Source organism: Natator depressus, chromosome 25, assembly GCF_965152275.1.
Source record: "Natator depressus isolate rNatDep1 chromosome 25, rNatDep2.hap1, whole genome shotgun sequence".
Taxonomy (NCBI): domain Eukaryota; kingdom Metazoa; phylum Chordata; order Testudines; family Cheloniidae; genus Natator; species Natator depressus.
The window spans coordinates 16,460,929-16,473,338 of record NC_134258.1 but is presented as its reverse complement, the minus strand read 5'-3'; the positions used below and the strand labels follow the sequence as shown (position 1 = coordinate 16,473,338).

The 12,410-nt window shown below is 40.7% G+C and overlaps 1 protein-coding gene across 5 annotated transcripts in view; it reads right to left on the bottom strand.

The window, feature by feature from the left end:
• EPS15L1 (epidermal growth factor receptor pathway substrate 15 like 1) overlaps window positions 1–12,410 on the bottom strand; it is an 80,097-nt gene that overhangs the window by 44,597 nt on the left and 23,090 nt on the right. For all 5 annotated transcript variants that reach the window (XM_074939839.1, XM_074939840.1, XM_074939841.1 and 2 more), the window contains 4 exons: window positions 11,836–11,921; window positions 11,031–11,103; window positions 10,232–10,393; window positions 140–337 (listed from right to left, as the gene is read on the bottom strand). In XM_074939839.1, the coding sequence (XP_074795940.1) occupies window positions 140–337; window positions 10,232–10,393; window positions 11,031–11,103; window positions 11,836–11,921 (519 nt within the window). The remainder of the gene's footprint in view (window positions 1–139; window positions 338–10,231; window positions 10,394–11,030; window positions 11,104–11,835; window positions 11,922–12,410) is intronic.

Sequence of the window (12,410 nt, the reverse complement as noted above, 5' to 3'; positions counted from 1 at the left end):
CTACAGTCACAAAACCCTATGCAATAATAGCAGTCTATTTTTCTTCTGCAGGATTCACTTTGTAGGTGCAGTTCATCCCTTCCTAAACTACTGGGCTTTAATGGAGGGAGAAAGATGTGTATAAGACTACAACCAATACCTGATTAATTTCTTCTTGTGTTGATTTTAAAGATTTAATTATTGTTTCAAGTTGCACTTTTCCTGCTTGGATACTCTGTTCTAGCTGAGTCTCTTCTTGCTGGAGACGATTCAGCTCTGCTTTTGCTTTATTCAGATCATCTTCCTGTGATTTTAAATCGGATTCCTGAGACTGAATCTCCATTTTCAATGATGAAATCTGAAAAAAATTGCCATGCAGTGCCAACTTCAGAGTGCAAACAGAAATTAAAGTAACATTATTATTAATTATTTGTGATTAATTCATGTTTCATTATATTCAAAATACTCAAGATAGTTAAGTCCCAGGCAGACTGCGAAGAGCAACAAAAGGATCTCTCAAAACTTGGTGACTGGGCAACAAAATGGCAGATGAAATTCAATGTTGATAAATGCAAAGTAATGAACACTGGAAAACATAATTCCAACTATACATATAAAATGATGGGGTCTAAATTAGCTGTTACCACTCAAGAAAGAGATCTTGGAGTCATTGTGGATAGTTCTCTGAAAACATCCACTCACTGTGCAGTGGCAGTAAAAAAAAGCGAACAGAATATTGGGAATCATTAAGAAAGGGATAAATCAGACAGAAAATATCATATTGCCTCGATATAAATCCATGGTATGCCCATATCTTGAATACTGCGTGCAGATGTGGTCGCCCCATCTCAAAAAAAATATATTGGAATTGGAAAAGGTTCAGAAAAAGGCTAACAAAAATGATGAGGGATATGGAACAGCTGCCATATGAGGAGAGATTAATAAGACTGGGACTTTTCAGCTTGGAAAAAGATGACTAAGGGGGGATATGATAGAGGTCTATAAAATCATGACTGGTGTGGAGAAAGCAAATAAGAAAGTCTTATTTACTCCATCTCATAACACAAGAGCTAGGGGGTCACCAAATGAAATTAATAGGCAGCAGGTTTAAAACAAACAAAAGGAAGTATTTTTTCACACAACGCACAGTCAACCTGTGGAACTCTTTGTCAGAGGATGTTGTGAAGGTCAATACTATAACAGGGTTCAAAAAAGAACTAGATAAATTCAAGGAGGATAGGTCCATCCAGCTATTAGCCAGGATGGGCAAGGATGGTGTCACCAGACTCTGTTTGCCAGAAGCTGGGAATGGGCGACAAGGAATGGATCACTTGATGATTACCTGTTCTGTTCATTCCTTCTGGGGCACCTGGCACTGGCCGCTGTCATTATGCAAGGCACTGAATTTAGCCGTATGGAGTGAAAATCTATCAACTTCATGAAAAAAACTCGTACAGATACAGACAGACATCATCTTCCTTTCCAAATGCAAACAGATGGACATCGTACCAAAAGGACTGAAGGTAAAAAATCCATTACAATCTACATACCACACAGACTATGCTGACAGCTTGTGCCACACGCTCTCAAAGAAACTGCGGAATCACCTGATCAACATCCTCTACAGCAAACAGGGAAAGATTAAGAATGAGCTCTCAAAACTGGATACTCTCATAAGAAACCAGCCTTCCACACAAACTTCCTCGTGGCTGGACTTTACAAAAACTAGACAAGCCATTTACAACACACACTTTGCTTCTCTACAAAAGAAAAAGGACACTAAACTATCTAAACTACTACATGCCACAAGAGGCCACAACAGTGGTTCCCTCAACCCACCCAGCAATATTGTTAATCTATCCAGCTATACTCTTAGCCCAGCAGAAGAATCTGTCCTATCTCGGGTCCTCTCCTTCTGCCCCTCCACCCCCACGAACATGATACAGTTCTGTGGTGACCTAGAATCCTATTTTCGACATCTCCGACTTAAGGAATATTTCTAACACACCTCTGAACAACATACTAACCCACAGAGAGCTTCCTACCAACACTACAAAAAAAAAGGATTCTGGGTGGACTCCTCCTGAAGGTCAAAACAACAGACTGGACTTCTACATAGAGTGCTTCTGCCAACATGCACGGGCTGAAATTGTGGAAAAGCAGCATCACTTGCCCCATAACCTCAGCCGTGCAGAACACAATGCCATCCACAGCCTCAGAAACAACTCTGACATCATAATCAAAAAGGCTGACAAAGGAGGTGCTGTCGTCATCATGAATAGGTCGGAATATGAACAAGAGGCTGCTAGGCAGCTCTCCAACACCACTTTCTACAAGCCATTACCCTCTGATCCCACTGAGGGTTACCAAAAGAAACTACACCATTTGCTGGGAAAAAGCACAAGAACAAATCCGCACAGACACACCCCTGGAACCCTGACCAGGGGTATTCTATCTGCTACCCAAGATCCATAAACCTGGAAATCCTGGATGCCCCATCATCTCAGGCATTGGCACCCTGACAACAGGATTGTCTGGCTATGTAGACTCCCTCCTCAGGCCCTACGCTACCAGCACTCCCAGCTGTCTTCGAGACACCACTGACTTCCTGAGGAAACTACAATCCATCGGTCATCTTCCTGAAAACACCATCCTGGCCACTATGGATGTAGAAGCCCTCTACACCAACATTCCACACAAAGATGGACTACAAGCTGTCAGGAACAGTATCCCCGATAATGTCACGGCAAACCTGGTGGCTGAACTTTGTGACTTTGTAACTATTTCACATTTGGGGACAATGTATACCTTCAAATCAGCGGCACTGCTATGGGTACCCGCATGGCCCCACAGTATGCCAACATTTTTATGGCTGACTTAGAACAACGCTTCCTCAGCTCTCGTCCCCTAACGCCCCTACTCTACTTGCGCTATATTGATGACCTCTTCATCATCTGGACCCATGGAAAAGAAGCCCTTGAGGAATTCCACCATGATTTCAACAATTTCCATCCCACCATCAACCTCAGCCTGGACCAGTCCACACAAGAGATCCACTTCCTGGACACTACGGTGCTAATAAGCGATGGTCACATAAACACCACCCTATACCAGAAACCTACTGACCGCTATGCCTACCTACATGCCTCCAGCTTTCATCCAGACCACACCACACGATCCATTGTCTACAGCCAAGCTCTACGATACAATCACATTTGCTCCAACCCCTCAGACAGAGACAAACACCTACAAGATCTCTATTAAGCCTTCTTAAAACTACAATACCCACCTGCTGAAGTGAAGAAACAGATTGACAGAGCCAGAAGAGTACTCAGAAATCACCTACTCCAGGACAGGCCCAACAAAGAAAATAACAGAACGCCACTAGCCATCACCTTCAGCCCCCAACTAAAACCTCTCCAACGCATCATCAAGGATCTACAACCTATCCTGAAGGACGACCCATCACTCTCACAGATCTTGGGAGACAGGCCAGTCCTTGCTTACAGACAGCCCCCCAACCTGAAGCAAATACTCACCAGCAACCACACACCACACCACAGAACCGCTAACCCAGGATCTTATCCTTGCAATAAAGCCCGTTGCCAACTGTGTCCACATATCTATTCAGGGGACACCATCATAGGGCCTAATCACATCAGCCACACTATCAGAGGCTCGTTCACTTGCACATCTACCAATGTGATATATGCCATCATGTGCCAGCAATGCCCCTCTGCCATGTACATTGGTCAAACTGGACAGTCTCTACGTAAAAGAATAAATGGACACAAATCAGACATCAAGAATTATAACATTCAAAAACCAGTTGGAGAACACTTCAATCTCTCTGGTCACTCGATTACAGACCTAAAAGTTGCAATTCTTCAACAAAAAAATCTTCAAAAACAGACTCCAACGAGAGACTGCTGAATTGGAATTAACTTGCAAACTGGATACAATTAACTTAGGCTTGAACAAAGACTGGGAGTGGATGGGTCATTACATAAAGTAAAACTATTTCCCCATGTTTATCCCCCCCCCCAGCACTGTTCCTCAGATGTTCTTGTCAACTGCTGGAAATGGCCCACCTTGATTATCACTACAAAAGGTCCCCCCCAACCCCCCCCCCCCGGCTCTCCTGCTGGTAACAGCTCACCTTACCTGATCACTCTCGTTACAGTGTGTATGGTAACACCCATTGTTTTATGTTCTCTATGTATATAAATCTCCCCACTGTATTTTCCACTGAATGCATCCGATGAAGTGAGCTGTAGCTCACGAAAGCTTATGCTCAAATAAATGTGTTAGTCTCTAAGGTGCCACAAGTACTCCTTTTCTTTTTACTCCTTTGCCTGTGACTTTTTTTTTTAAATACATTGAGTACATTTATTAAAGTGGTCAGCTTTCAGCAGAACCAAATTTACAAGGGTTATACCAATGTCCTGTTTCCTATGTACCCATATGACCGGTGTTAAGGGATCCTCAGGGTGCATCCTGGAAACGTGGGACCACTGTGCCCCCTTAACTCTTCAGCCTGGGCTGTCTCTCACAATGCTTTGCTAGTGACAAGCAGCAAACCCTTCTAGGTGCTGTTATTACTCAGCACAACTGCATGTGGAGCCCTACACCCAGCTAGATTGCATGAATGTTCATAGAGCCACTCATGAATCACACAGAATAAGGCACCAGCCAAATCCCCCCACCTTGTACCTCAGGAATATACAGTCTTGCATTGCTCAAGACAATCAGTGAAAGTTTATTAATTGGTTCCCCACTTCAACAATGGAAAGTGGATATACAACAGCCTTTGTAAATCTGAGCAGATTTACCAAACACTTCCGGCACACTCACTGGTAAAGCTAACACTAAAACGAGTTTATTGATTACAAAGGATAGATTTTAAGTGATTATAAGTGATAAGTCAGAGTTAGTTACCGAAAGAAAAGAAAATATAAGCATGCAGTCTACACTCTCAACCTTATTAGACTGGGCAACATCTAGATTAAGCAGTTTCTCACCCCATTGGATATTGAATTCATAGTACACAGGTTTCACCCTTGAAACCTGGGCCAGTCTCCTCTGTTGGAGTCTTTATTCTTCCGAGTGTCCTTGTTGCTTGCGGCGTAAGTGGGGGGAGGAGAAAAGGACAAGCATGCGGCCACTGTGCTCTATTTTATACCCTTAGTCCATGTGCTTGGAGAACAAAAGTCTAGGCATGTCTGGTGGGCACTGCTGAGTCCCCAGGCAAGGTTGAGCAATTCCCCTGGGATGGCCTTATGCAGGTGAGTCGTTAAATTGTGACTCCCTTGCTGGACAATGGCTGTTGATGGTTGTTTGACACCCACCCGGGCATTGGTTACTTTCCTTGCTGTTTTCCATGGAGAACTAATATCTGGCCGATTCCCCAACTTACAGCATGATCATAACCTTTCCCCTGATGTCTTACATGGCGTGCTTTATATGCAATAGCACAATTATATATAAATGAGGAATATGGGGGTCACAGGGTGCTCCCCTGTCGTGTAGTGTCACAACCGATCATACTGAGTTTCTATAAAAAGACAACATGTTGACTATACTGAAATAATGTTAGAAATGAACAAGCAAACTTAAAATGTTCGTCATTACAATAATGTACCTTAAACATTTTCTGTATTGAAACTTTAAAAAGACTCAAAATCAAACTTCCCAGCTTTGAGCCTGGTTCCTCTAAAATTGGCATTTTCACCTCTAACATGAATAATATCTAGTTGGGCAACTTGTAAATGTTGACAGAGTCTACAAGAGAAAAGGAATATTGTTGCTTAATCCTACTTCCCACTTTTTATTAACCTTTTCCTGTTTGTCAGGATATTAAAGAGGTTCACTTATCTGTATTTTCATCAGACTAACATAGAACTGAAACACAAATTCTGATGTTTGAAACTACTGACTGCGTCAAATAAATACTTCCTGCAATTTTAAGCTACCAGTAAAACAAAGTTACCCAACTGAACAAGAGCACCAGAGCATTATTTATCTTGCTGTATTTCTTTTCTTCTCCATTTATTTATCCATCACAAGTAAAAGAATAACAAAATAGATGTATACGCGCCAACACCTTCCAGCAGCACCCAAGAACAATACGAATGACTAGGCAAAGAGTTAAATAAGCTACTAAAATGGAAATAAAGGCCTCAAGTGACTACTACTTAAACTGATGGGAAAGTGATAGGGAGGTGTGCACCATGAATCAGTACATATTTAGGGTTTTGTTTTTTAAAACTGTTATCATTAAAAGATCAGCATGTTCACATGTTTACCTAAAGGACCCTAAAACTTTAGACATTAATGAGAGTTGATATTCTTTTGGAAGGGTCTCTTCTCCCAGAATATGGAGATAGAGTATGCTGGACTCCTCGGATAGCCAGATACTTGATCCAGATATTAAAAAAAAATAATCAACGCAACATTATCAGCCAAAAAGATATTGAATAGGCAAATGATGACACTGCCTCAATGGAACAGCCAGCCTGTTTTAAGAAGAGATAAAACTAATTTTTTTAAGCAATTCCTACAGTGCACAGAACAAGGTGGTCAACCCTGGATTACCCACTTCCACAGACTGATGTCATCTCTGTGTTGATGACATCCTAATCCGCTTCTCTACTACAATCTATACCCATCACCTGTGCCATTCTAACATCTCCGCTTGCAGATGGACTGCCACATCTCAAGCTCAACATGGCAAAAACTGATCTAGTCAACTTGTCTGATATTCTTCATTTGTCTACATCTTGGTCACTGCCTTGACTTCTCCTCCTCTTTGGCTTCCTAGCACCTTGTCTCAGCCACTCACCCTCCAGACTATTCAAAATGCTTCTGCTAAAATATTCATTCTCCTGATCACAGACTAGATCACTCACCACTTTCAGTCTCTTCAATGGCTTCCTCTAGTCTTAGGGCTTGTTTACACAAACATTTAGCTTTCAGCAAGCTGGGGTGTGAATTAACTGTCCCTGGGGATCCTGGGGACCTGTTAGTGCACGTCTTCCAACACTGGCTAGTGCCAGACACTTCAGAGGAAATGAACAGAACAGGACAATTATAGTGATCCATACTATGTCATCCAGTCCCACCTTCTGGCCGTCAGAGATTTAGGGACACCCAGAGCATGGGGTTTTGTCCCTGACCATTTTGGCTAACCGCCATGGATGGACCTAGCTTCTATGCACTGATCTAATTCTTTTTTTAACCCAGTTCTACTTTTGGCTTTCACAACACCCCCAGCAACGAGTTCCACAGGTTGATTGTGTGTTATGTGAAGAAGTACTTCGTCATGTTTGTATTAAACCTGCTGCCTATTAATCTCCTTTGGTGCCCCCTGGTTTTTGTATTATGTGAAGGGGTGAATAATACTTCATTATTCACTTTCTCCAAAACATTCATGATTTTAAACACCTCTCTCATATCCTCCTTTCAGTCATCTCTTTTCCAAGCTGAACAGTCCCATATCAGGAGAGATTAAAAAGCTGGAAGCTTCTCCATACCACTAATAGTTTTTGTTTCCTTTCTCTGTACTTTTTCCATTTCTAATATATATTTTTTGGAAGGGGTGACCAGAACTGCACCCAGTTTTCAAGGTGTGGGCGTACCATGGATTTATTAAGTGGCACTATGATATTTTCGGCTTTATTATCTATCCCCTGCCTAATGGTTCCTAACATTCTGTTAGCTCTTTAGTCTGTTGCTGGACATTGAGTAGATCCACAATGAGTCCAAGATCTCTTTCTTGAGTGGTAACAGCTAATTTAGAACCCATCATTTGGAATGTATAGTTTGGATTATGTTTCCCAATGTGCATTTCTTTGCATTTATCAAAGTTGAATTTCCTCTGCCATTTTCTTGCCCAGTCACCCAGTTTAGTGAGATCCCTTTGTCATTCTCTGCAGTCATCTTTGGGCATAACTATCTTGAGTAATTTTGTATCATCTGCAAACTTTGTGAATTCACTGTTTTTCCAGATCATTTATGAATATGTGGAACAGCACCAGTCCCAGTACAGATCCCTTCCCTCCCTTTGTTTCCTTCCTATCTTTTAATCAGTTAGTGATCATAAGAGGGCCTTTCCTCTTATTCCAGGATTGCTTACTTTGCTTAAGAGCCTGCAGTGAGGGACCTTGTCAAAGGCTTTCTGAAAATCCAAGCACACTATATTCACTGGATCACCCTTATCCATATGCTTGTTGACACTGTGATGCTGACAAATCAGCTCAAATCAAAACCACAGGATAATTGTGTGTGGATATCAAAAAAAAAGTTAATGTTATTGTCTTCACATACTTGCAACCTGTAGTTTACTATCACATTACATTAAGCATACCTCATATTTAATTAACTCTAGATCAAAAGTGTATGTTTGTGAGAATTTACTTGATGTGTAAACTGCATGAAAACTAATGAAAGATTGTTTGGATTGTTGTAATTAAATGCACTGCCACAAGTACTCCTTTTCTTTTTGTGCATATCTTTGTAATTGGATTGCCCATCAAACAGGACTGGCACCTTGGAACTGTAAATGAAGAAGCTTCAAAGCATGGGTCATTGTGTTCAACAATGGGAAATCCACAGACTCAGTCTGCATTTAGTCAACAAAGAAAAAGCCTATGCTGTGATGGAGACACTTGCCAGATTCCTTTCTGGGGAAAACAGCTATAAGAATGGATTCAGGGAATAATCAGGTATCTCTGAACTGCTCTGGATTCTAATGGGGTGGAATACTGAATAAGGGGACAGAGATCCCCAGAATTACACTTGGTATGCCTGAGGAACTTTTGGAAATCTAGCAGATTACAACTACTCTGTTAACATTTTGGATTTACAAACTTGGACTCACCTGTTAATGTACTCTACCTGCTTAACCTCTCAATAACTCTCATCCCTTTTTCTTAGCTAATAAACCCTTCAGTTAGTTTACTAGAGAAATTGACTTCAGCTTTGTTTTTGGTCAGATCCAGAATACCAATTTGATCTGAGGTAAGTGACCAATTCTTTTGGATTAGGAGTAACCTAATCTGAGGTGATTTTTGGTTTTAATAACCTTCCATCACAAAGTGCAGTTTGTCTGGATGGCAAGACTGGCAGGAGAGCCTAAGGGGACTGTCTGTGACTCCATGGTAAGACTAATATAGTGATCAGGATTTCACATTTGTTACTGGCGTGGTGAAATCTAATTATAGAATATACCACCAGTTTGAGGTGTCTGCCCTGTTTTTTGACAGTCTGACCTGAGTTCGGCACTCGCAGTGGTAAGCCATTTAAGACAGCATGACAGAGGCCCTCAGAGAATTCTAATAGATTGATGAGGCATGACACTTCCCCAACATATTGCATTCATCTACCTGTCTGAGAATACTGTTTTTTACTATAGTTACAACCAATTTGTTTGGTACTGAAGTTAGGCTTACCAGCCTGTACTTGCCAGGATTGCCTCTGAAGCCTTTTTGAAAAATAGACGGTACATTAACTACCTCCAGTCATCTGGTCCAAAAGCTGATTTAAGCAATAGGTTACTTACCACAGTTAGTAGTTCTGCAATTTCATGTTTGAGTTCCTTTAGAACTCTTGAGTGAATACTATCTGGGCCTGGCAACTTATTTCTGTTTATCAATTTAATTTAATCAAAGCCACCTCTACTGACACCTCAATCTGGGACAGTTCCTCAGATGGGTCACCTAAAAAGAATGGTTCAGGTATGGGAATCTCCCTCACATCCTCTGCAGTGAAGATGGACGCAAAGAACTCAATTAGCATCTCTCGTTCCCTTAAATTCCCCCTTCTCCTTGCTCCACCCTACCCTTTCTCCTAATCTTCCTCTCGCCTCAACTTTTTGTACCTTCTTCCATGCTGCTCCCCCATGTTGGAACTCCAACCCCACACACCTCTTTCATGCACCAAAAAGTAACTTCTCTTTACTGTATCTCTCCTCAAAACATATTTCTCTCCTGAAACACTGGTATGATAATCTTTCATAAACATTGCCACTACCTGCATCAGTGCCCAACGACGGTAGTTCCTGTGGAGAGGGACCATGCTTTTCACATATTGTATGGTGCTCAATAAATATTCATGACTGTTAGAAAAGCTATTCAAGTTAATAAAGCCCTTTTCTGGACCTGCGTGTATTCGTATGGTATAAGTGATTAAGAGCAAAATCCCCCAATAAAAGATGCAATATGCATGATCACCTCCAGAATTAATACACACTCACCATCTGTGTTTCTTCCTGGCATTTCTGCCTCACATCATTTAGCATATCTTTCAGTTTGGCTTTCTGCTGGTCCATTTCATCTAGACGGTCTTGAGCATCTTGTTTCTGAGCTTCCAGTTCTTGCAAGTTACTTGTTTCTCTGTCTAAATCATTCTGCAGTTCCTGAAAAAAGATCCACAACATTATAGACTACACTTAACTGATGTCCTGTGACAAGCGGTTAAGCTTAAAGAGACATACTGAAGTAGGCAAACCCCAAAGTCAACCTGCCTATGTTGCCTATAGCATTTCCCCCACTCAAAGGTTTCAGTGCTTTTTGTAAACAGATCAAAAAAACCCCAAACCTGCCAGCACTTCAGCACTCAGGAGTAATCTACTATAACAAATCAAAGTCCAGGCGATGGGAGAAGAGTCTCAAAAGACAAGAATTTCAGCTATTCTAAGCCTATTATATATCATTTTGAGAACATGAATTTCTGTATTTAGATGGATACCTTCACAATGTTGTTTAAACCATATTAATGAAGCATTAACAAAGAGAAACATTTTCTATTATATTCTATACTATCTGCATTTTACACTAACCAGCATCAAAACAAAATATTTTCTACAGTGCACAGAATAATGAAATCATTGCTACAAGTTATTCCCCAAGTGTCAGAATAAACATTACCCAGATGAATTCATAAAGGAAGTGGGGGAGGCGGGGAACAAAAAAAAAAACTGTTTAAAACGTGGTTGGTGCATCCTGTAGAATTTTAAAGAAATGTCATTAATAATAATAATCCAGAGTTTTTACCTGAACTTCATTGGTTTTCTGTCTAATTGATTCTTCCTTTTCTCTAATGTCCTGCTCTAGTGAATACTTTTCTCTGTAGGGAAAACATTCACATGACTGATACAATTAAAATAAGACAGTATTTTACAAAAAATCAATTAAATGTTCTTTTGTAAACAATGCACAGATGAAAAAGCAATCCTACATACTTTCAAGAAGTAATTAAGAAATATTCTTTTTCATATTGAAAGACTGATTTCCCCCACTTGATGTGCTAGACTCCGAGTAAACTTTCTAGGCACTGCTCCTGCTCTCAGTGTAATCAGTGGGAGTTATCATTAACGTCAATGACAGCCAGATAAGGCGCCTGAACTGTTAACATTCAAGAGACAATATAGGACCAATGGGAGTAATAATCACCAGTAACCAAAAGGGAAGTAATACTGAAAATGTTCTACTAATCAGGGATTCAGTGGTTCCATTTAAATGAAAAGGAAGGTTTTAGTTTGTGCAAAATTTACTTTACTTACCTCAGAGTGACATTTCAGAATGAACTACTCTGGCTATAAATAAAAAAATACCGTGAATAATTGGGTTCAGCTATATAAAAAGTGATGGGATCCTATTTTTGATTGTACCAGATATACACACACACTTTTTTCAAAAAACAAGAATCTGTGGAACCAATAAATGCAAGGTTTCCTCTTTTTTGGAGGGCGCAGCGGTTAGAAACTCTTATGCAATTTGTTAAGTGCCATCATTAGTGAGGAAAATCCTCCATTTCCCAGGTTCAGAATACTAAACTTTAACAGTCCACTATATTTACCTCTGCAGATGTGCAATCTCTTGACTAATATCATCGAGTTCTTTCACCCCTGTAAATTCTCCTGAGCCAACAGAACTTGAACTATCCTGTAAGAAATCGAAGTATTCCATTATAAAGCAAGCCAAATTAAGAACAGGAATGCATTCTGGGCAAAGACTGAGGACACAGTATCCACCCCTCACTTTACACTTCTCTAACACCTTCCATCAGAGAACACAAAGTATTTTGCAACAGCAAATGAGCAAGCCTCACAATTCTCTGTGGGGAAGAAGAGTATCATTTATCCCCTTTAGCAGATGAGTTAACTGAGGCACAGAGAAGTTAAGGGACTTGCTCAAGAAGTAGGATTAAAACTCATGGGTGAAACCCTGGCCCCACTGAAGTCAACAGGAGTTTTTGTGTTGATTTCAATGGCCAGGATTATAGAAGCTACAGTGTCAGGCATTCATCACCAAACACAGAGTATATTGGAAGTTAAGAGGCCAGATTCAAAAGTTTTCTCTCACTTCTTAAGCAAGGAAATCCTCATTAAATGTTCACTGAGGAAGGACCTCAAGATTTGGCCTTAAGTGGAA